This window comes from Macaca nemestrina, chromosome 10 (genome assembly GCF_043159975.1).
Source record: "Macaca nemestrina isolate mMacNem1 chromosome 10, mMacNem.hap1, whole genome shotgun sequence".
Lineage (NCBI taxonomy): Eukaryota > Metazoa > Chordata > Mammalia > Primates > Cercopithecidae > Macaca > Macaca nemestrina.
This window is the reverse complement of record NC_092134.1, coordinates 83,232,110-83,255,901: the sequence shown is the minus strand read 5'-3', so window position 1 is coordinate 83,255,901 and position 23,792 is coordinate 83,232,110. Positions and strand designations below refer to the sequence as shown.

At 44.4% G+C, this 23,792-nt stretch overlaps 1 protein-coding gene across 4 annotated transcripts in view; it reads right to left on the bottom strand.

Moving 5' to 3' along the window:
* Positions 1–23,792, bottom strand: part of LOC105492849 (LIM domain and actin binding 1) — a 105,416-nt gene continuing 81,624 nt past the window's right edge. For 3 of the 4 annotated variants that reach the window (XM_011760119.2, XM_011760121.3, XM_071071747.1), the window contains 4 exons: positions 19,478–19,535; positions 15,790–15,902; positions 5,421–5,554; positions 1–1,162 (listed from right to left, as the gene is read on the bottom strand). In XM_011760119.2, coding sequence (XP_011758421.2) covers positions 154–1,162; positions 5,421–5,554; positions 15,790–15,902; positions 19,478–19,535 — 1,314 coding nt within the window. In that variant the 3' untranslated portion in view covers positions 1–153. The remainder of the gene's footprint in view (positions 1,163–5,420; positions 5,555–15,789; positions 15,903–19,477; positions 19,536–23,792) is intronic. The other variant, XM_011760120.2, reaches the window with a different exon arrangement.

Sequence of the window (23,792 nt, the reverse complement as noted above, 5' to 3'; positions counted from 1 at the left end):
TTTTTGGTTTTAAGAAGGAATTCTTTTCCAAAGTTACTTCCAAGTAAATTACATTTCACACTGGGATACCTGCTTATGTGCATCACACTTTGACAAAGGGCAGTGGCTCGCTAACACTAACATGAATTTAAGGCCCAGCATCATTGCAATTTGTCACTCTTCATCCTCATCCTCATCATAATACCGATTTCTCTTTATCTGTTCCTCCACAGAGAGCTCTTTGACCACTTCTCCCTCCCAGAGTTCCACATCCTGGGATTTCTGATTCTGAGTAGTGAATTCTTCAGCGAAGGTGTCGTCTACAAAACTGGACCAATTTGGAGACTTGGGTTCTTGTGGAGACTGTTGTTTGAGGAAGCTGTTATCATCTTCATCAAAGTTTGCACCATTTTCTACAAGATTCTCATTCTCCAACTCCAGACTATGACCTTCCTTACTTCTCTTCCCTGTCTCTCCTCCTTTAGATTCCTTGTTTTGCCAGGTTGTTTTTCCCACACTCCCATTCTTCTTAGAAGCCTTGGCATTTTCCACTTGTTTCCTTTCTGCAACTATTCCGCCCACAAACTCTTCACTCTGCTCTGACATGCTCCAGCCTTTCCTGATAGGTGGGGACAAAGTTTTTGGGCTCTTGACAGAGGTGCTTTGAAATGAAGCTGCTACAGTGAATGGGCGGCTTCTTTCCTTTAGTGAAGAAGATCGTCTTAGCTTCTTCAGATCCAGATCGACATCCTCAGGAACTTCGGGCTTGCTGATTTCATCTTCAGGAGGCCATTTGGGCTTTGACACTTTGATCCCTTCCTCCAAGGCACTTCCTGAACTTCCAAGTTCAGTGGGGGGTGGCCAGGCGATCCTCAGCTTCTTGGTTTCAGCTGGCTTGTCTTCCTTCTCCTGCTGAGAGGCCGCCTTGGCTTCCATACTTGCAGCGAGGACACCCACCTTAGCAATAGGAGCATCTTCCACCCCTGGGCTGTGAGAGGTCTCCCTTGCATTTGCAAGCTGGGCTGGTCTCTCCAAAATCTCTTCGCTTTCATTTTTGCTTGCCCATAGATCCTTGTGTGGTCTGTGCCCAAAGCCTTCATCATAGTTGCCCTTAGATTTAAAGAGTTGATTGAAGTGAGGCTTACAATAGATTCTTCCGTGTAAAGATGCATATGTTCCTAGACTGTCATTAAAAGAAAAAGAGCATAAAGTTAGCAAATCTTCATACTCTCACTTATACCAGGAGGCTAAAACCTGGCAATTCCAATATTTTCAGAAGATGCTAAGTAAGAAAAAGATCTTTAAAAGCTCTTCAGTTGCCGGGCGCGGTGGCTCACGCCTGTAATCCCAGCACTTTGGGAGGCCGAGGCGGGCGGATCACGAGGTCAGGAGATCGAGACCATCCTGGCTAACACGGTGAAACCCCGTCTCTACTAAAAATGCAAAAAATTAGCCGGGCGAGGCGGCGGGCGCCTGTAGTCCCAGCTACTCGGGAGGCTGAGGCAGGAGAATGGCGTGAACCCGGGAGGCGGAGCTTGCAGTGAGCCAAGATCGTGCCACTGCACTCCAGCCTGGGCGACTAAGCGAGACTCTGTCTCAAAAAAAAAAAAAAATAAATAAAAATAAAAATAAAAGCTCTTCAGTGACCAGGAATTCCTTACCCCATTTTAGCACATTTGTTTTCTTATCATAACACAAAGCATGGATTGGGCGCGGTGTCTCATGCCTGTAATCCCAGCACTTTGGGAGGCCAGGGTGAGAGGATCGCTTAAGCCCAGGAGTTTGAGACCAGCCTGGCCAACATAGTGATAACTCATCTCTACAAAAAAATTAAAAAATAAGCTGGGCGTGGTGGCATGTGCCTGTAGTCCCAGCTACTTGGGAAGCTGAAGTGGGAGAATCACTTGAACCTGGGAGGCAGAGGTTGCAGTGAGCTGAGACTGTACCACCGTGACAGAGTGAGACTGTCTTTAAAAAAAAAAGAAGAAGAAGAAGAAAAAGAAACAACAATAATAGAAACTTTAATTCTGAGCCTTGAGAGGAATGTGGCTATGCAACCTGGGTCACACAGCATGTAGCTGCAACTCTGTCTTTTCACTATAAATAATGAAGACCAAAGGGCACCAGAGATAAGACCCCCTCCGATCACTATCCCTCCTTTACAGAGTGATAATCTTCCTTAGAATGGAGCAATCTGTAACCAATCAAATCACTGCAGTATATGCACTGGTCTTATATGAAAAATGTCATAATCTTTGCTAAAATTTCTACATAAGTGAAACTTTAACTTTCTCCACTTTGGAATGCTGACCCCATTCATTTGGAGTCAGTGTTTCTGGGTAGCCATCATCAAGCTTCTGTGTTTGAATTAACTCTATTCTTAATGGTGTATATACATATAAGTTTGTCTTTTTTTTTTTTTTTTTTTGAGAGAATCTTGATTTGTCGCCCAGGCTGGAGTGCAGTGTCACAATCTCGGCTCACTGTAACCTCTGCCTCCCAAGTTCAAGCAATTCTCCTGCCTCAGCCTCCGAAGTAGCTGGGATTACAGGAGTGCGCCACCACGCCTGGCTAATTTTTGTATTGTTTTGTTTTGTTTTGTTTGAGTCTCACTCTGTCGCCAGGCTGGAGTGCAGTGGCATGATCTCAGCTCACTGCAACCTCCGCCTCCTGGGTTCAAGCAATTCTCCTGCCTCAGCCTCCCGAGTAGCTGGGACTACAGGCGTGGGCCACCATGCACAGCTAATTTTTGTATTTTTAGTAGAGACAGGGTTTCACTATGTTGCCTAGGATGGTCTCGATCTCTTGACCCTTGATCCGCCCTCCTTGGCCTCCCAAAGTGCTGGGATTACAGGCATGAGCCACCATGCCTGGTCATTTTGTATTTTTTTTTTTTTTTGAGACGGAGTCTGGCTCTGTCGCCCGGGCTGGAGTGCAGTGGCCGGATCTCAGCTCACTGCAAGCTCCGCCCCCCGGGTTCCCGCCATTCTCCTGACTCAGCCTCCCGAGTAGCTGGGACTACAGGCGCCACCACCACGCCCGGCTAGTTTTTTGTATTTTTTTTAGTAGAGACGGGGTTTCACCGTGTTCGCCAGGATGGTCTCGATCTCCTAATCTCGTGATCCGCCCGTCTCGGCCTCCCAAAGTGCTGGGATTACAGGCTTGAGCCACCGCGCCCGGCCTCATTTTTGTATTTTTTAATAGAGATGGGGTTTCACCATGTTGGCCAGGCTGGTCTTGAACTCCTGGGCTCAAGTGATCTTCTGGCCTTGACCTCCAAGCGTGCTGGGATTACAGGCGTGATCTACTGCACTCAGCCTTTTTTTTTTTTTGAGTTGAGGTCTTGCTCTGTCACCCAGGCTGGAGTGCAATGGTATGATCATAGCTCACTGCAGCCTTGACTTCCAGGGCTGAAGTGATCCTCCAGCCTCAGTCTCAGCCTCCCCAAATTTTTCATAGAGATAGGGTCTCCGGCCAGGTGCGGTCCCAGTACTTTGGGAGGCTGAGGTGGGTGGGTCACTGGAGGTCAGCAGTTCGAGACCAGCCTGACCAACATGGTGGTCTCTACTAAGAAATACAAAAATTGGCCAGGCATGGTGGCTCACACCTGTAATCTCAGCACTTTGGGAGGCTGAGGAGGGCGGATTACCTGAGGTCAGGAGTTCAAGACCAGTGTGGCTAACATGGTGAAACCTCGTCTCTATGAAGAGTACAAAATTAGCCAGGCGAGGTGGCACATGCCTGTAGTCCCAACCACTCGGGAGGCTGAGGCAGGAGAATCACTTGAACCTGGGAGGTGGAGGTTGCAGTGAGCCGAGATCATGCCACTGCACTCCAGCCTGGGCGACAGAGCAAGACTCTGTCTCTGGGGGAAAAAAAAATTAGCTGGGCGTGGTGGTGTATGCCTGTAATCCTAGATACTCAGGAGACTGAGGCATGATAATCACCTGAACCTGGGAGACAGAGGTTGCAGTGAGCCAGGATCACGCCACTGCACTCCAGCCTGGGCAACAGAGTGAGACTCTATCTCAAAAAGAAAAACCAGATGGGGTCTCTCTCTGTTACCCAGGCTAGTCCTGAACTCCTGGCCTCAAGTGATTCTCCTACCTGGGCACTCCCAAAGTGCTAGGATTACAGGTGTGAGCCACCACATCTAGATATAAGCTGTGATTAATAGAAGAACAGTGAGGAGTTGACAGGAGGTAGTTTTTCCCTAATGTCAGCCCTAGACAAGCCTTTAGGAGAGTTGGTGTCTCTTGCAGGATAAATTTTATCTTTTTTAAGTTTTTTCCCTTAAATTAAGAACCGTTCTGAAGAGTGACAGATTTTAAAGGGGGTATAAAATGGCAGCATTTCCACAAAAGAAATCAGGTGCTTTAGGCCAGGTGCAGTGGCTCACACCTATAATCCCAGCACTTTGGGAGGCTGAGGCGGGTAGATCTGGAGGTCAGGAGATTGAGACCATCCTGGCTAACATGGTGAAACCTCGTCTCTACTAAAAATACAAAAAATTAGCTGGGCATGGTGGCACGTGCCTGTAGTCCCATACTCGGGAGACTGAGGCAAGAGAATCGCTTGAACCCAGGAGGCGGAGACTGCAGTGAGCTGAGATGGCTCCACGACACTCCAGTCTGGGTAACAGGGCGAGACTCCATCTCAACAACAACAAAAAAAGGTGCTTTGGAGAAAAAATTAAGAGTGGGCAGAAAAAGAACTAATGAGTGGAAGTTACTGAGGTACACTTTGGCTCCATGTTTGGAGAAGCTGTCTAGCTAGAGCTATCTAATAGCTAGAAATGTCACGCAGATGCCAAAACATCTTTCAAGAGCATTTTAGGAGGGATTGCTTGGGAAGGAAAGCTGGAAAAAGTGACATCTTGGTTACTTCCTTCTGTAAGACTCTGTGATTAAAATGAGTTAATTTGGAATGTTTCCACAATTTGTCACATTTGTATTTGCACTTTGAGTTACTTGGAAGAAATGATATGTAGCAACTATTTTCTCAGAAATAAAGTGAGGCAACATAGAGAAAAAGACATGCTCTCCAGGGGCCATTATTATTGCCATTATTATCATTTATACAGTGGTTAAGACAAGCAAGGGCTTAAGCAAGTAACCTCTTGAGATTTCTTAACTTTGTGATTCTATGATACCAAGGGAAAACATTCTATTAAATTAGGTCACTGGGGGTTTTACCTGCAACTCATATTACTTAAGCTTCGGTTCTAACATGTAAATTAACATATCAGTATACCAAGAAGTTCCAAACACCATCATTATTTGGTATGAAAGACTTGTCACTAAATGATGCTTTTTACTTTATTCAAGAGCCTTCAACAGAACATCATTAGCACAGTAGCTTTTAGCACCAGTGCTCTAAAAGCCAAAGACTCCCTCAAGAGTTCCAGTTATAGACAGACAACTTGTTTTGGGCTGGCTTACCTGAGTTTGTTGTTGCAATAGGAGCAACGGAAGCAGCTGATGTGAAACACCTGCTGGTTGGCCAAGAGACGCTCCATTGGATAGACTGTCTTCTGACATTCCACACAGGTCTCTCTTGCAGGTGCCTGAAACTTCTAGGAAAAGGAAAAAGACAACTTTAGCATGGGCAGCGATGAGTTAGCACTGTCTTGAGATGGGCCCTAGAATTTACTTTGTCTAAGGGCTCTCTTAGCTGGTCAGTCAATTCTTATGGAGCACTAAACCTGCTACCATTCTATCAGCTGACTCTTTAAAGCCAAGAGGCTCTCTTGATATTCCCTTCCCAAACTGTCTGGCTGCTCTAAATGCAGCAGCCACCAAGGATAGGTGGAGCTAGGTCTGGATTGCAAAGAAAGGCTTAGACAAGTCATGACCCACATAAAAAATGTTAGGAGCAGGGAATGGGGGAAGGGACAGGGAAGGGATGGGGGAAGGGCAGGAATTAGGAGAAAATGTTATCACACACAGAAGAAAGAAGTTTGATTCAAGTGCCAAGTAAACACAGGACAGATTCTAAAGGGGATAAATTTCAAGGAGCGGAAGAACATTTGACTTTGGGAATAAGGAAAGACATTTCAGTAAAGTCCCTTTTATTCTCCTCTGCTTATAATCTTGATTTGTTCAATCAACTAGACATAATATTTTTAAACAAGTCAAAACTGACACACAAGTGGAACAATTTATAAGAGACACAAACTATTTTATTAGGACACCAGAAGGAAGCATAGCCCATTAAAGCTATAGGTTTCATAATACTTCTAAAAACCAATGGAGAGAAAAACGGAAGCCATGGGAAATGCACTGGTTAATGTATTAATGACAGGGAGTTCATGGACTGTTTGTAAAGTTGGAACAAACATGGGCACAGTGGTTCTACATGACAAACTCAATCCTAAAGAATATAAAACAGTTGGTATTCTAGCACTGGTAAAAGCCAGAATTCCAAAAATATTATAAGCTTTTACACGATAAGAAATACTTACATTGGCCGGGCGCAGTGGCTCATGCCTGTAATCCCAGCACTTTAGGAGGCTGATGTGGGCAGATCATGAGGTCAGGAGTTCAAGACCAGACTGGCCAACATGGTGAAACCCCGTCTCCAGTAAAAATACAAAAATTAGCCAGGCATGGTGGTGCACTCCTGTAATCCCAGCTACTCGGGAGGCTGAGGCAAGAGAATGGCATGAACATGGGAGGCGGAGCTTGCAGAGAGCCGAGATCGCACCACTGCACTCCAGCCTGGGTGACGGAGCAAGACTCCATCTCAAAAAAAAAAAAAAGGAATAGTTACATGGCTACTAAGGGGTGGGGAGGAGGTGGGAATACAAAGTCCCTAGGTGTATGGGAGTTAACTCTTGACTTGTCCAACACAAACACCTCAACCAGCAGATGCAGGAGGCAGCTTAGGTGGCCAGAAGCTTTCATAGGCAATTAGGAGGTGCTTTTGCTGCCATGATCAGCCTGGACTCACCAGAAAACACATGATGGTAAGTAACGCGAACTAATCCCAAGGCCCAGGACCTGGATAGTTAAGCCTAAAATGAACCAGGTTATGGGCAAGATAGAATTTTGAGTAAAAAAAAACCAAAACAGGCTGGGTGCAGTGTCTCACACCCATAATCCCACACTTTGGGAGGCTGAGGTGGGCAGATCATGAGGTCAGGATTTCAAGACCAGCCTGGCCAACATAGTGAAACCCCGTCTCTACTAAAAATACAAAAATTAGCCAGGCATGGTGGCATGTGGCTGTAGTCCCAGCTACTCAGGAGGCTGAGGCAGGAGAATCGCTTGAACCTGGGAGGTGGAGGTTGCAGTGAGCTGAGATTGAGCCACTGCACTCCAGCTTGGGCAACAGAGTGAGACTTCCTCTCAAAAAAAAAAAAAAACCCCAAAATAGGCCCATAAAAATTCAGACTGCTGGTTCACTTGCCACATGATTCACTAGGAGGTGAAGCAAAAAATATAAATGGTTTTCCAAGTAGATTTGGGCAGGAAATGAGAGCAGAAAATGTGCATAAAATGAAAATAAAGAAATCTATAAAAGGAAGTTTAATAAAATTAGTGGTAGACTCCCAAGTAGTGCCCAAGGGATTTCAGAAGGAAGGAACAAAGCTGAGTGGAAATGGCTAGTTACCAGGACTCTGCTTCATTCTAGGGGCAGTGTCCTAAAAAGAAACATCTAAAGAATCAAAAGACCACAGGTTACAACCTAGTTTACCAAGCATAAGGGAGGTATTTAAATATGACCAAATGTTATTGTAATGAATGTTGTTGCAAGTAATTAACACATTTTAGTATTTGGAACTCAGAATTATTTTTTTCTTATATGGACACTGCTAAATGGAGATATCTTTGCAGAGTTTTAATTAAGTTTTCTCTAAAAGGACTAGGTCTTTGTCTAGGTAGGAGATAAACTGGCCAGGTGCGGTGGCCCACGCCTGTAATCCCAGCACTTTGGGAGGCCAAGGCAGGTGGATCACTTGAGGTCAGAAGTTCCAGACCAGCCTGGCCAACATGGTGAAACCCTGTCTCTACAGAAAATGCAAACATTAGCTGGGTGTGGTGGCAGGCGCCTGTAATCCCAGCTACTCGAGAGGCTGAGGCACAAGAATTACTTGAACCCAGGAAGCGGAGGCTGCAAAGAGCTGAGATCTCACCATTGCCCTCCAGCCTTGGAGACAGGGCAAGACTTTGTCTCAAAAACAACAACAAAAGGAGAGATATTAAAAAGCAGAATAGGCCGGGCGCGGTGGCTCGCGCCTGTAATCCCAGCACTTTGGGAGGCCAAGGTGGGTGGATCACAAAGTCAAGAGATCGAGACCATCCTGGACAACATGGTGAAACCCCATCTCTACTAAAAAATACAAAAATTAGCTGGGCATGGTGGCATGGGCCTATAGTCCCAGCTACTCGGGAGGCTGAGGCTGGAGAATCACTTGAACCTGGGAGGTGGAGGTTGCAGTGAGCCGAGATTGTGCCACTGCACTCCAGCCTGGTGACAGAGCGAGACTCCATCTCAAAAAAAAAAAAAAGCAGAAATTTTTGGTGTAATAGTATAATGGAAGCTATTGGAGAGAGCCTGTGCAAATCATAACTCACACAATGTAAAAGTAGGACAAATGTATTTATCAGATTAAAAGTAATTTTCAGTTGCAGAAAGGGAATTCTGCATTTTTTTGTTTTTATTTTTGAGACAGAGTCTCGCTCTGTCACCCAGACTGGAGTGCAGTGGTGCGATCTCAGCTCACTGCAAGCTCTGCCTCCCGGGTTCAAGCGATTCTCCTGCCTCAGCCTCCTGAGTAGCTGGGATTACAGGCGTGTGCCACCACACCCGGCTATTTTTTGTATTTTTAGTAGAGATGGGGTTTCACCATGTTGGCCAGGCTGGTCTTGAACTCCTGACCTCAAGTGATCCTCCCACCTCGGCCTCCCAAAGTGCTGGGATTACAGGCGTGAGCCACTGCGCCCAGCCTGGAATTCTGTATTTTTAACACTTGAAATAGATGTAGGAGAGTAAGTGCTCATTCTGGTCAGTAGACACAGCAGGAGACAGAAACTTTACATGGGATAAGAGGAGATGGATGCTGTTCCGCTAAAGGGGAATGGAAGGATGCACAGCATGCCTCCACCACAAATACACGAAGGGGAGGCACACACTGTGGGACGGGGAAGCAGCCCAGGGAACAGAAGGAAAGGAGAACCTGTCAGAAAGCTGAAAGTTGAGCTCACATTAGGAGGAAAGTGGAAGGCAGGAGCAGAAATTAGGTACCGGGAGCAGGAGGCAGAAGCTGGAAGAGACAAACAGGAACCTTTAATGAGTACACAGCATTTGGTGTGCCCTGGAGAGCTTTACTGCAGCTGAGCTGAAACTCAGAGACTCAGATCCAAGAATAAGACCACATTTTTCTTTTTTTCCTTTTTAAGTAACTCTGCTAATCATGGCAAAATCAGCCTCACTCGTATCTACCTGAGGCTGGAACATATCCCAGCTCAGGAGAGCGAGCTTTTATAAGTCTTCACCCACACAAGGAGTGTCTCATTAACAATTCTTTAGTGTCTTACTACCTCCCACACCTGACCCACATCGGCTCTCTCTTTAATAGAGCCTTCACCCACACGGAGCGAAGTCTGTCTTCCTCCTTAACATCAAGTTAATAGATTGCTAGCTCCCATAATTGACTAACCTCAAGCTTCTAACTAGCCAGACCTATCAGAGTCCCATTATTCCTATTCATTTCTCACATCAACCCTTTTCAATATTATTTAAGGTTTACGCAGCAGCTGCTGCCTAAGGGCCCCTTCTAGTTTCATAAAGACAAGAGGGTCCCGACATGGTAAAATGCCAACTCACAGCGGCTCCGGCTGTGCCTCCCCTTTATTTTCTCTGTCCTGGGCTCTCAGCCACTTTTCTGTAATTGCCCCCATGTCTATTCAGACAACAGGAAGCATAGTCAGTGCCCAAAAATCTCTACCATTATCACAGGCCTGGCATACATCCTGCCCATGCCTTCATGGCATGCTCAGACTTGGCACAGCCATGTTTAAAACACTGCCAATATGACAATGTTAGACATTTTTTATCTTCACAATATATTTTTTCAGTTAGTAAGAGATTTTTTTTCATTCCCCTTCTCCCACCTTTTGCCCCTACCAAGTAGAAAGTTAAACACCAGGTGTCTTATCAAAGTTCACATAGTCAGTAACAGAATTAGAATTCAAACTGCAGGAGAACAGCCTGTTGCATGGCAAGAGTGATGCCATCTTGGAGTGAAATCGCCATGCTAACTGGTGGTTTGACTCCTGTGTACCAAGGGGTTCTGCAGCAAAGTTTTTAAACAATGCCTGTAGCATAGATTATCCCTCATAAAGGAAATAGTGCCCAGAGCATAGATAACCCCTCATAAAGATGCTTATCCAATCACTCCAGTGATAAGTTTTGCGAGAAAGTCAAGCGCGACCAGCTGCACATGTTTCATCCTAAAACCTTGCTATATAAAGGATATTTTCTGGAGAGCTGGTTCAGGGATCCACTGTCTCATGGCCTCCTAAACATCACTTCTGTTCATAAGCTCCTATTAAATGTTTCTTTCTGAGAAACTGGATTTGTCAGCCTCTTTCTTTGGCTTCTCAGCTCTCTCAGCCTTTGTGGGTAGGTCTGCATAGACCTGCTCATTGCACAAACTCAGAACTCCTGACTCACAAACCAAAAGAGCATTTTCTAAATTGTCCTGGAATGTTAAATTTCCACAACCAAGGGAAACCCTTTGGGGAGGAGAGCAGATGCTAACCCAGATGAAATTAATCCTGCTACAGCAATTTGAACAAAGTATGGTCTTCCCTTTGTTTCAAATAAAAATATGCAGATAGTATCTTCAGGATATTCTAGAATGAATGAGGTAATCTATAAATAATTGACGTTCATAAATACTGTCTTTCCCATTTGAGGGATATTATAGACCCTCTGTTGATTACCATCCACTTAAAGATATTTTTCTAACAAATTTGCATGGCTTCATTTACATTCTTTTACCCTCTTGTCTCATATATTTTTTAGTCTAATAGAGGCCCCAGTTGTGGTGTGTGTGGGAGGGGGGAGCAGCTGACAACAGACATTGATGTTAACTAGCCTTTACACAGTGAAAGAAGATGAAAATTCTGTATTGATGTCAAGCCTCTATTCCTCAGAATACCACAAAATGCCTTTCATTCCTTCCAATTTGTGTAAAATATCTAGGTAATGAAACTGAAATTCTTCACCACACAGCAAATGGTTGGACCAGCCCTGTGCAGCCTTAACTCTTCCTCTGGTTTTCTGTAAAACTCTTTGTGAAAGCATTTTGGGGAATATTCATATCTTAAATAGAGTGCTCTATACAGAGAAGAAAGGACAGTCCTCTGAAAAGGCAGTAATAGTGAGTGAGTGAGAAAAGATTCTAGATGCTCTCCTAGCATAATTTTGACAGCTTTGCAAACCAGCATAAAACCTCCCACTGTGTCTCCAGGGGGAGGAACAGCTGGCACGACACCGAGAGGGGCAGTGCAGTGTGTGCCGCCCTCTCAGACTGCCGTGTTCTCTCTCAACACCCATCAGCAGAATGCTGTGAGGAGGCCTGGGACTTGGTTGTCCCGGGCATACTGAGGGCAGACAGTTGTTCCCTAGGGCCAGTCACATCTTCTTGCCTCTTCCTCCCCTATCCTCTCCTCTGGGAACATTTAGGGGATGATTTCTTTCAAATGGGAGGACATAAAGCCCGAGAGATCTCTGAGTCTCTTGAAGTAGAAAGGGCCTGATGCTTCTCACAGAGTCCACTAAGCTCTGCTCTCAGAATAACACCCTTTTTGAGAATGAACCTGTAACTTCATTGGTACCAAGTCTTACCAACTAAGCTCTGTGGCCAGTGTTCAAAGTGTACAGAATCCTTAAAGACCTCCATCATTTTTTACTTTATTAAGCTAAAATATGAAATGAATTGAGTCTGTACCTTAGATGTCCTCTTTTCAATAACAGGCAGGCACTGAGAAACAGTTTTTTCCAGGATGTGTGGGATCCAAAAGTCTATTCTGAGTGAACAAGTTTATTCTTAGCTGTATGTAATTTCCCAAAGTGGAGAAACAACTTCTGTTCATAGTCTGCAGCCATGAGACCAGTTCTGCCAGCAGGTCTTCCTATAAACATTTACTAAAGTATCTATATATTTGCCTGCAGACTGTAAAGGGGAACTCTGAGGAAGAGCAAATAAATTGCCCTTAAATAACAGTGGAGATGTAACTGGGTTCCACCAGGCTCTGTACACTATGATCATCTGAGCTCTGGACCACAGGCAAACAGCCAGGCCCATTTACTCTGGTCATTACACAATGCTCAAAACCCAAGGTGTGTGTCTATGCAGGCAGGGCCGTCCGCATTCTACTGCTGAGTGACCAGTGCCAAAGGAGTAGGCATGGGTCTGAGGCAGACACAGAGACAGTTTTACCTCCGTTTCTTCTCCCTGGTGCCAAAGGAGACCTAAGTGAGGTGTGCCCCTTCACATACCACTCGTCCGCTCAGACCATGAAACTTGAGTGGGGAGGGATCCCCATCCTGGACAAGGAAGTCTGGCCAAGCAGTTGAAGGAGGGATGCAAGACTGCATTGAGAATTCAAATAGTCACAAGAACAGATTTTAGTTTTTAGATTTCCCCAGGTCCTGGGTTATACAGAATCCATCACCAAGTTAGATTTGCTAGCCGTTCTTGATCCCCAACCATGACCTGAGCACTCACATCTAGGCAGCATTGCTGTCAGAGAGGAAAGTAACCCTGTGGGATCTGCTACTTTGTGAGACTCCATATTCTGACAGAGAAAGTGCTGATGGCAGCATCAGCCAACCTTCAAGGCCAGAACACAGCCATGTGGAGCACACGTGCAGATTCAATCACCATGATCCTGCCCGTTCTTCTTGGACTTGCTTTCTCTTTCTGCTTTCTTTACCTTTTGTTCCTTTTCAATAAACCTTATTCTTCTCATAAATCTCTGCCTCCTTTAAAATTTTCATGTTTATCTTTTTCACCTTGCTCACCTTTTAAATCCACCCTTTAAATCCTGGGTTCTCCCCTTTCCTCCTTTTGTTCCAAACCCTCCCTGATCTCCCCTCCTCTTTATGGTTTGTGTGCAGTAAGACTTTCAGCTGTGGACCAATCATGCTCACAGTCAGAGGTAGAAGCACGGCAGATGTGAGCATGAGTTGGGAGCAGCACATACCACCTTACAACTCATTCTATTTATTGAGTTTCAAATGTTAAAACTTTTGAAACACAACCCTGCTACTTAAGAGAGCACTAGAGGAGAAAGACACTAAAGAAGTGTAGGTAATTCAAGTGGGTGAAGTAGCCCCTCATTAGCAAGCTAGTCAATTAAAAAAAGTCAGCTAACAAACCTAAAATAAGTTTTGACATTTTTAATAAACATTTTTGGCTTATTTTTATGGGAATATGTTTGCCCATAGAAGATGAAAAGACGACTTTTAAAACTTGGGTAATAAAAGCAGATCATAGATCGAGGAGTGTAGCTCTGTCACCCAGGCTGGAGTGCAGTGGCACGATCTCGGCTCACTGCAACCCCCACCTCCTGGGTTCAAGCGATTCTCCTGCCTCAGCCTCCCGAATAGCTGAGATTACAGGTGCCTGCCACCAGGCTCAGCTAATTTTTGTATTCTTAGTAGAGACGGGCTTTGGCTTTCACCATGTTGGCCAGGCTGGTCCCAAACTCTTGACCTCATGATCCAACCACCTGGGCCTCCCAAGGTGCTGAGATTATAGGCATGAGCCACCATGCCCGGACCATTCAATTCTTTTTTTTTTGAGATGGAATCTCACTTTGTCACCCAGGCTGGAGAGCAGTGGTGCGATCTTGGCTCACTGCAACCTCTGCTTCCCAGGTTCAAGCGATTATCCTGCCTCAGCCTCCTGAGTAGCTGGGACTACAGGCACGCACTACTGTGCCCAGCTAATTTTTGTATTTTTAGAGACCGGGTTTCACCATGTTGGCCAGGCTGGTCTCAGACTCCTGACCTCGTGATCTGCCCGCCTCAGCCTCCCAAAGTGCTGGGATTATAGCTGTGAGTCACTGCACCCGGCCTCAATTCTTAATATCTAATATTACACCCTTAGTATAAGTGTTGCTTGAATGTCCTTTTTTTTTTTTTTTTTTTTTTGTATTTTTAGTAGAGACGGGGTTTCTCCATGTTGTTCAGGCTGGTCTTGAACTCCTGACCTCAGGTGATCTGCCTGCCTCAGCCTCCCAAAGTGCTGGGATTACAGGTGTGAGCCACCACACGTGGCCTCATTTTTTTTTTTTTTTTTTTTTTTTTTACAGAAAATGGGCTGGCCAGCCCCCATTCCAGCGGACACATTCTTTTGTTAAAAATGTTAATGACATTGTTTAAACACCAGGTCCTTAAAAAAAAAAAGTAGGAACAACAGGGCCAGGTGGGTTTGGTGGCTCATGCCTGTAATCCCAGCATTTTGGGAGGCCAAGGTGGGGGATTACTTGAGGCCAAAAGTTCAAAACCAGCTCGGGCAACATAGTGAGACCCCCATCCCCATACAAATGTAACAAATATATTAGCTGGGTGTGGTGGCATGCGCCTATAGTCTCAGCTACTCGGGAGGATGGCTTGAGCTCAGGAGATGGAGGCTGCAGTAAGCTGTGATCACACCACTGGACTCCAGCCTGGGTGACAAAGTGACACCCTGTCTCAAAAAAAAAAAAAAAGCTAACCACTAATCAGGTTAAGGTCAAGCTCTGCAGATCAGGAAGCCACTATCTTTAAGGTGAAATTGCACATCTCGTCGAATGTGCTGATTTTAGTTGAACAGATTTTTCCTGGCTGGGCAGTGGCTTATGCCTATAATCCCATCCCAGCACTTTGGGAGGCCAAGGCAGGCAGATCACCCAAGCTCTGGAGTTTGAGACCAGCCTGGGAAACATGGAAAAACCACATCTCTTAAAAAAAAAAAAAAAAAGGCAAGGCAAGGTGGCATATGCCTATAGTTCTAGCTACTCAGGAGGCTGAGACAGGAGGAATGCATGAGCCTGGGAAGTCAAGGCTGCAGTGAGCCATGATCACACCACCATACTCCAGCCTGAGCAACAGAACAAGACCCTGTCTCAACAAAACAAAACAAAAACAAAAACAAACAAAACAAAACAAAAACAAAAACAAATTACAGGTGTGGTGGTTCACACCTGTAATCCCAGCACTTTGGGAGGCTAAGGCAGGCGGATCACAAGGTCAGGAGTTCGAGACCAGCCTTGCCAACATGGTGAAATCCTGTCTCTACCAAAAAAATACAAAAAAATTAGCCGGGCATGGTGGCGCATGCCTGTAATCCCAGCTACTTGGGAGGCTGAGACAGGAGAACTGCTTGAACCTGGCAGGCGGAGGTTGCAGTGAGCCGAGATCATGCCACTGCACTCCAGTCTGGGTGACAGAGCAAGACTCTCTCAAAAAAAAAAAAAAAAAAAAAGGTAGTAATAATAAACAAACAAAAACAAAAATATTTAAAAATCACATTATTTTGTTTAACTTCAGGTTTTCTTAAAACTTTCATGAGTTTTCCAGATTTCAAACTGAGAGTCATTAGTGAGCCTTCTCGCTCCTGGACCAAAGACCTGAGCAGAGGCAGCAAGATTTCCAGGGAAAGTGACTGGCTTCAGTGTGCTCTTCTGTGGCATTATCATCCCCAGGAAAGCAAAACCAGGTTATAATCAACATCATCATCATAAAAGGTACAATTAGCTCTACCAGTAGACCAATGTCCAAAGGCTCAGAGAGAAATTGCCATCATACCTTTATTGCTTTGGGAGGAGAACTTTCAGAAAGACTGGAGGCTCTGGCATCTGGACTTAGTGGCTTGGGATGGACAGGCTGTTCAATCTCACTCTTAACCTGGGAGTCACCTGCTTGAGTTACAAAAGGAAGATATTTTACAGTATCTCATGGGATGTCTTAGAAAGCGTTCTTTCGAAAAGCAAAGTTTGGGCACTTCCATTAATGACAGATCCTTCCAACACCAGGAAAAACACTGCTTTTCTGTTGAAGAATATTCGAACACTAACAACTATGGCTCAGGTTTTCTCTGGTCCTGTCAGAAATCAGGTTCTCAGTGAGGAGGCTTTCTTACCCTCTGCCACACGTAGCAGAAATCCAAACCACTCTGTATAAAGAACTTTCTTCCTTGTACCATTTGTCATTTTTAAAGGCCATTTATAGACTTGGATGTCTTTTTGGTCATTAACATTCCTAATAACTTCTTCTGAAGTGTTTCAACTGAAGTTGGAAAAAGGGGGAAATGTGAGGGCAGAAATTTTGCACCGTGTGTGTGTGTGTGTGTGTGCATTTGTATATGCATGTAACCTGATACTGTGTTTTTGGTCAGTTCTATAGCAGATATCCATGGATGAAGATTATGGAAAAGGGCTCCATAAAGTTTTTTTCATAATCATTGAAGTTCCAACTCCATGAGTTACTTTCCTGCCAAAGTGAAGAGGTGAGTCAACAAAGTACTAAAATATTAAGGCTTATTTTTCAAAAAAATGTTTCATAAACCTAGTCAAAACTCAGAAACATTTCTAGTCCAAGAAAAATGATTGCAAAAAAAGAATGTTTCTGGATTCAAGCAGAAGGAGTTTTTCTTTTTTTTTTTTTTTTGAGACGGAGTCTCGCTCTGTCACCCAGGCTGGAGTGAGTGGCGCAATCTCGGCTCACTGCAAGCTCCACCTCCCGGGTTCCGGCCATTCTCCTGCCTCAGCCTCCCGAGTAGCTGGGACTACAGGGGCCGCCACCGCGCCCAGCTAATTTCTTTTTGTGTTTTTAGTAGAGACGGGGTTTCACCGTGTTAACCAGGATGGTCTCGATCTTCTGACCTCGTGATCCGCCCGCCTCGGCCTCCCAAGGTGCTGGGATTACAGGTGTGAGCCACTGCACCCAGCTGAGTTTTTCTCCGAAATTTTAAGGTAGGATTTACTAGAGATCTGTTTAATTCATAATTCTATTTTGGTTGTGGGGTTTTCAGTGTCCACTAAACTAATTAGCCTGGGGAGATGCTAGAAATCCAAATATATATATTTTTCTTTTTTGTCTTGTGACCTACAAGAAATTCATATATATATGATACATATATACACACATATATATGATACATATATACACATATATGATACATATATACATATATATGATACATATATATACACACACATATATATATATATTTTTTTTTCAGACAGAGTCTCACTCTGTCACCAGGCTGGAGTGCAGTGGCATGATCTTTGCTCACTGCAACCTCTGCCTCCTGGGCTCAAGTGATCCTCCTGCCTCAGCCTCCCTAATAGCTGGGACCACAGATGCACGCCACTACGCCCAGCTAAGTTTTGGTACTTTTGGTAGAGACAGGGCTTCACCATGTTGCCCAAGCTGGTCTCCAACTCCTGAGCTCAAGCAAACCGCCTGCCTCAGCCTCCCAAAGATTACAGGCATGAGCCACAGCGCCAGGAAACATATATATATATATATATATATATATATATATATATATTTTTTTTTTTTTTTTTAAGATGGATTTTCACTCTGCTGCCCAGGCTGGAGTGCAGTGGCATGATCTTGGCTCACCGCAGCCTCCCCCTCCTGGGTTCAAGCAGTTCTCTTGCCTGAGCCTCCTGAGTAGCTGGGACTACAGGCACCCACCACCACACCCAGCTAACTTTTTGTGTTTTTAATAGAGATGGGGTTTCACCACGTTGACCAGGCTGGTCTTGAACTCCTGACCTCAGGTGATCTGCCCGCCTCGGCCTTCCAAAGTGCTGGGATTACAGGTGTGAGCCACCGTGCCGGGCCAGCGACATATATATATATATATATATATATATATATATATATATATATTTTGTTGTTGTTGTTGTTGTTGTTTTGAGTTGGAGTCTTGCTCTGCAGCCCAGGCTGGAGTGCAATGGTGCGATCTCGGCTCACTGCAACCTCCACCTCCCAGGTTCAAGCAATTCTCCTGCCTCAGTCTCCTGAGTAGCTGGGATTACAGGCGCCTGCCACCACGCCCAGCTAATTTTTGTATTTTCAGTAGAGCCAGGGTTTCACCATATTGGCCAGGCTTGTCTTGAATTCCTGACCTCAAGTGATCCACCCACCTAGGCCTCCCAAAGTGCTGGAATTACAGGTGTAAGCCACTGCACCTGGCCCAGCAACATATATTTTTAAATTGGCTGGGCACAGTGGCTCATGCCCGTAATCTCAACACTTTGACAGGCTGCAGTGGGAGGGTTGCTTGAGGTCAGGAGTTGGAGACCAGCCTGGGCAACACAGTGAGACCTTTTCTCTACAAAAATATTTAAAAATTAGCTGGTTACGGCTGGGTACGGCCAGGCGCGGTGGCTCACGCCTGTCATCCTAGCACTTTGTGAGGCCGAGGCAGGTGAATTGCCTGAGCTCAGGAATTCAAGACCAGCCTGGGCAACAGGGTGAATCCCTGTCTCTACTAAAATACAAAAAATTAGCCAGGCATGGTGATGTACGCTTGTAGGTACTCAGTGAGGAGGTACTCAGTGAGTAGGTACCCAGCTACTCAGGAAGCTGAGACAGGAGAATCGCTTGAACCTGGGAGAGGGAGGTTATAGTGAGCCGAGATCGCGCCACTGTACTCCAACCTGGGTGACACAGCGAGACTCCCTCAAAAAAAAAAATTAGCTGGGTATGGTGGTGTGTGCCTGCAGTCCTAGTTATTTGGGAGGCTGAGGTAAGAGGACTGCTTGAGCCCAGGAGTTTGAGGCAGCAGGGAGCTATGATCACACCACTGCACTCCAGCCTGGGCAACAGAACGAGACCCTGTCTCTAAAAAATGAAAATAAAAAGTTATACTGAAAATCAGAATCAAAAATGGACATAGTCAAGTAAAAAAACAAAACAAAACAAAAAAACACAACACATTTTTGTCTTTGGGAAAAGGGAGGCTCAAAATGACTCTAAAATAGAATGAAAGGTGACAAAATTCACTGTCAGCAGGAAAATCCCTAGAACCTGGCTAGGAGGTTGACTATAATATACATTTAGATAAACAGGGAAAAAATATATCTTTAACAGATTATTCAAATACTTATTCACTAAAGAATAGGTATTTATGAATAACATTATAAATGAATAAAATCTGTACTGGCCAAACTTCTGTTAAAATGAAACTTCAAAATCAGTTTACACAGCTTTAACTCTGAAAGGGTTTGGTTCAAAAAGTAGGATAAATTCAATGAGAGAAGCATTACAAGTATTCAGTTTGTCCCAAGTTAACTATATTTAATTGAATTTAACTTCTCTCTAAGCCATGAAGGGTGTAAAGGATATTCAAGCATCAGCCCTCAAATGCAAGTAGAGGATTTAGTATGTTCTCAGCAGTGACAGTAATGGGAACACTCCTGAACCAAATACAGATAGAAAACAAGGACCTCATCCTCCAGATCTAAGAAAGAATGCTTACGGGAGTCATCTTCAGCAGGGATGGAACGGACTGCCAGGCTATTCTCAGTTGCAGAAATCTACAAAAAAAAAAAAAAAAAAAAAAAAGGTGTGTGGGGGGGATTAAGAGTCATATTAAAAATAAAAGAGCAAACTGCTGTTAATACCATAAAAACCTGCTGACTCCAGTCAGTCACTGGCTGCCTGGGGGAAATAACGGGCACCAGAACAGCTGAGCATTTAAACAAGAGGCAGCAAAATGTCTTTTATGAGGATATTAACATGCCTCTCAATTACAGAGTAACCCGAGAAACAGACTGCACTCAACTGCCAAAAGTGTGCATCATCTCCCTTTATAAAACAACTTCTAAACCATATTTTTCCGCTCTCAAAAAACAAAGCAAAACAAAGCCCTCTATCAAGGAGAGCAAAGCTCCTCACCATATAACCATAACTCACTCCAAGGAAAGGTAGAATATTTAAATTTAGGAACTATTCTCATTTTTAAATTTTCCTAATTCTTATTTCCCAACCAACTACATCCTGCTGAAACGAACTTGCCCATATAGAAGACCTTTTGATAGTTATAAAACAAATTTACCTAAAACTAACCTCAGTATTATCTTCGAGGACAGTTTCCCTTTTAATCCCAGTCTCAAAATGGCAATGTTTAACAGGATGGCAGATCTTACGTACAGGTGTTTATATCATTTTCCCAAAAGCTATCAAATTTAAATAAAAGAACTCTCTATTAGAGCTCTCCCCTCCTTTCTACTGGCCCCCACGCCTTCCTGGTATCTTACTCCACATCCAAAATCTTGAAGAGTCCACAGGTGACCCAATGTGCACTCTTCACATAATTTCCTTTTATTCAGATGCCATGGATTTTATGGGCAATGCTGAGTGTTTTTATCAGGATGTCTGACAAACTGAATAGATTTACAATGAAGATTAAGTTGCTGGCTGACTGCATCTGAATTTCAGCATGGTCATTTTTTCTGCTACTCTCTTCATTACAGGAATTCTGACATGGCATAAAATAAACCGGTATAATTACAGCCAGCATTGATTGGGTGTTTACTATGTGCCACGTATTCAACTGATCACCTTACAAATGTGCTATTTTATCAAATGATAGGAAATAAATTTTCTGAAAGTTGGGCATGCCTACAAAAAGCTCTTCCGTTCTTGAGAATTAGTAGGTACCTCCATCCCAGGATGTTCTTCTCTCACTTCTAATTTGGTCACCTTGAAACCGTGAGGTTGGCCGGGCGCGGTGGCTCAAGCCTGTAATCCCAGCACTTTGGGAGGCCGAGACGGGTGGATCACGAGGTCAGGAGATCGAGACCATCCTGGCTAACACGGTGAAACCCCGTCTCTACTAAAAAAAATACAAAAAACTAGCCGGGCGAGGTGGCGGGCGCCTGTAGTCCCAGCTACTCGGGAGGCTGAGGCAGGAGAATGGTCTAAACCCGGGAGGCGGAGCTTGCAGTGAGCTGAGATCCGGCCACTGCACCCCAGCCTGGGCGACAGAGCAAGACTCTGTCTCAAAAAAAAAAAGAAACCGTGAGGTAAACTTTTTTTTTTTTTTTTTTAATGGAGTCTTGCTCTGTTGCAAGGCTGGAATCCAACGGTGCAATCTCAGCTCACTGCAACCTCTGCCTCCTGGGTTCAAGTGATTCTCCTGCCTCAGCCTCCCGAGTAGCTGGGGTTACAGGTGCCCATCACCACACCTGGCTAATTTTTGTATTTTTAGTAGAGTAGGGTTTCACTATGTTGGCCAGGATGGTCTCAGACTCCTGACCTCAGGCGATCTGCCCACCTTGAGTTCCCAAAGTGCTAGGATTACAGGCGTGAGCCACCTTGCCAGGCAAATGTCCTTTTTTTTTTAACAAGCTGAAGTTCAAATAACACTTAGGTATTGGTTAACAAAAGCTAGGCAAACAGCCAAAAGGATAGCTAAGGGTCTGAAAAATATTGCGAATTTTAAGGCAGCTGAGGGTTTGTAAACCTACAGCATGTGCTTGAAGAATATGTATTGTCTTTACCTACTTTCTTCCCCACCCACTTCATGATTCACAATTGCACTAATGTCCTTTTAGGCTATAATTAAAATGTTCTAATCTTCCAGTTCAGTTCAGAGTTCCAGTTTCAAATCAGCATGAAGACAATGAAGAAGGAAACATGAATTTAGATACGGGGACAATTCAAGCATTATTTCCCAAATGACTGTTTCCCAAACTACACTCCTGGGATAAAGATGGAGATATTTCAACACTGGGAATATTTTTCTCTAAAAATTTCCAATTTTTTTTTAAGTATATAAGAAAAACTTCAAAATATTTAGTCAGTTATTCTTAAGAAATAATCTCCCATTTAAAACATGAGAAAACAGACAGTTTAACAAGATAATTAACTTAATACATGGCATGTGCCTCATGGGCTAATGCCTGAGTCCACTGTTGCAAGGATATATGCAATTTATGGGGGACTATAGGATCACGTAACACATGGCTGCCAAGTATTTTGTCTTGTTATTCCAACATACATTTGTGATGTTTTTATAAAATAAACTAATTTATTCTAATATATATATTTTTTCTGTTCTGGTCTTTGAATCAAATGTTGTAGCCATTAGTCTGAGACCATTTTTCTGTGGGTCTGCTTTGATTCAAGTGTGTAGTATATCTCATGAGTTCCTGTTAGTATTCTGACAATATACCATCCTACTTTGTAAAGTCTGTTGTAGTCAAATAAGTTTGAGACAGGGCGCAGTGGTTCACGCCTGTACTTCCAGCACTTTGGGAGGCTGAGGCTGGGGGGATCGCTTGAAGCCGGAAGTTTGAGACCATTCTGAGAATTATAGCGAAACCCTGTCTCTACAAAAAAAAAAGATAAAAATATAGGCGTGGTGGTGCACATCTATAGTCCAAGCCACTTGGGAGGCTGAGGCAGGAAGATTCCCTGAGCCCAGGAGTTGGAGGCTACAGTGAGCTATGATCATACTACTGCACTCCAGCCTGGGTGATAGAGGAAGACCTCGTCTCTAAAAAAATTTTTAAAATACAAATTCCAACTAAGCTTGAGAACTGTTGCTCTTAACCCATTTTAATGATCTCCATATCTTTTGGAAGAATGGCATGAAGGGTGTCAATATGTATAACAGAAGCAATGGCTTTTCTCCTAAGATTAAATCACTGTAATAGATTTGAAAACCCTTTCTCCTCATCTAACATTTGATTATCATATTGACTGAAAGATTAAAAGGACTGGGCAATGGGCAATGGTAGAGAACATGATAATTCCCCTGACATAAATATTGTTACTTATTTCAATTAAGCCATTCATCTAATGATAAATATGTAACACACAAATGTGATTTGCTTAAAATCTTTTAGTGGCTTTCCCCTGCTGCACTACATCCAAACCCTTAAGGGTGGCATATAAAGATTTTCCAGGCCTTACCCTAGCCCTCTCCTTCCGCCTATCTCTCACCGCAGCCTATGTGTACCTCACGCTCCAGCCAAGCCAGCAAACCTGTAATTCTGGCCAGGCACGGTGGCTCACAGCTATAATCCCAGCACTTTGGGAAGCTGAGGCGGGCGGATCACGTGACGTCAGGAGTTCAAGACCAGCCTGGCCAACATGGTGAAACCCCATCTCTACTAAAAATACAAAAAATTAGTCAGACATGGTGGTGCGCACACGTAATCCTAGTTACTCAGGAGGCTGAGGCAGGAGAATCGCTTGAACCTGGGAGGCAGAGGTTGTAGTGAGCCGAGATCACGCCACTGCACTCCAGCCTGGGTGACAGAGCAAGACTCCATCTCCAAACAAACAAACAAACAAACAATCCCTGTAATTCCTCAGTAAGCCATCATCTCTGGTTTCCAAATCTCTGTTGTATGTGTCTGGAATATCCTTCTATTTCTTTTTTTTTTTTTTTTTTTTTGAGACGGAGTCTCGCTGTGTCTCCCAGGCTGGAGTGCAGTGGCGTGATCTCGGCTCACTGCAAACTCCGCCTCCTGGGTTCACGCCATTCTCCCGCCTCAGCCTCCCAAGTAGCTGAGACTACAGGCGCCCGCCACCACACCCGGCTAGTTTTTTGTATTTTTAGTAGAGACGGGGTTTCACCATGTTAGCCAGGATAGTCTCGATCTCCTGACCTCGTGATCCACCCGCCTCGGCCTCCCAAAGTGCTGGGATTACAGGCTTGAGCCACCGCGCCCGGCCTATCCTTCTATTTCTAACTCAACCTTCCCCTCACTCACTTGGCATACTTCCACACATTCGTCAAGACTCAGCTCAGACATCACCTTCTTGAGGAAGTCAGGTTA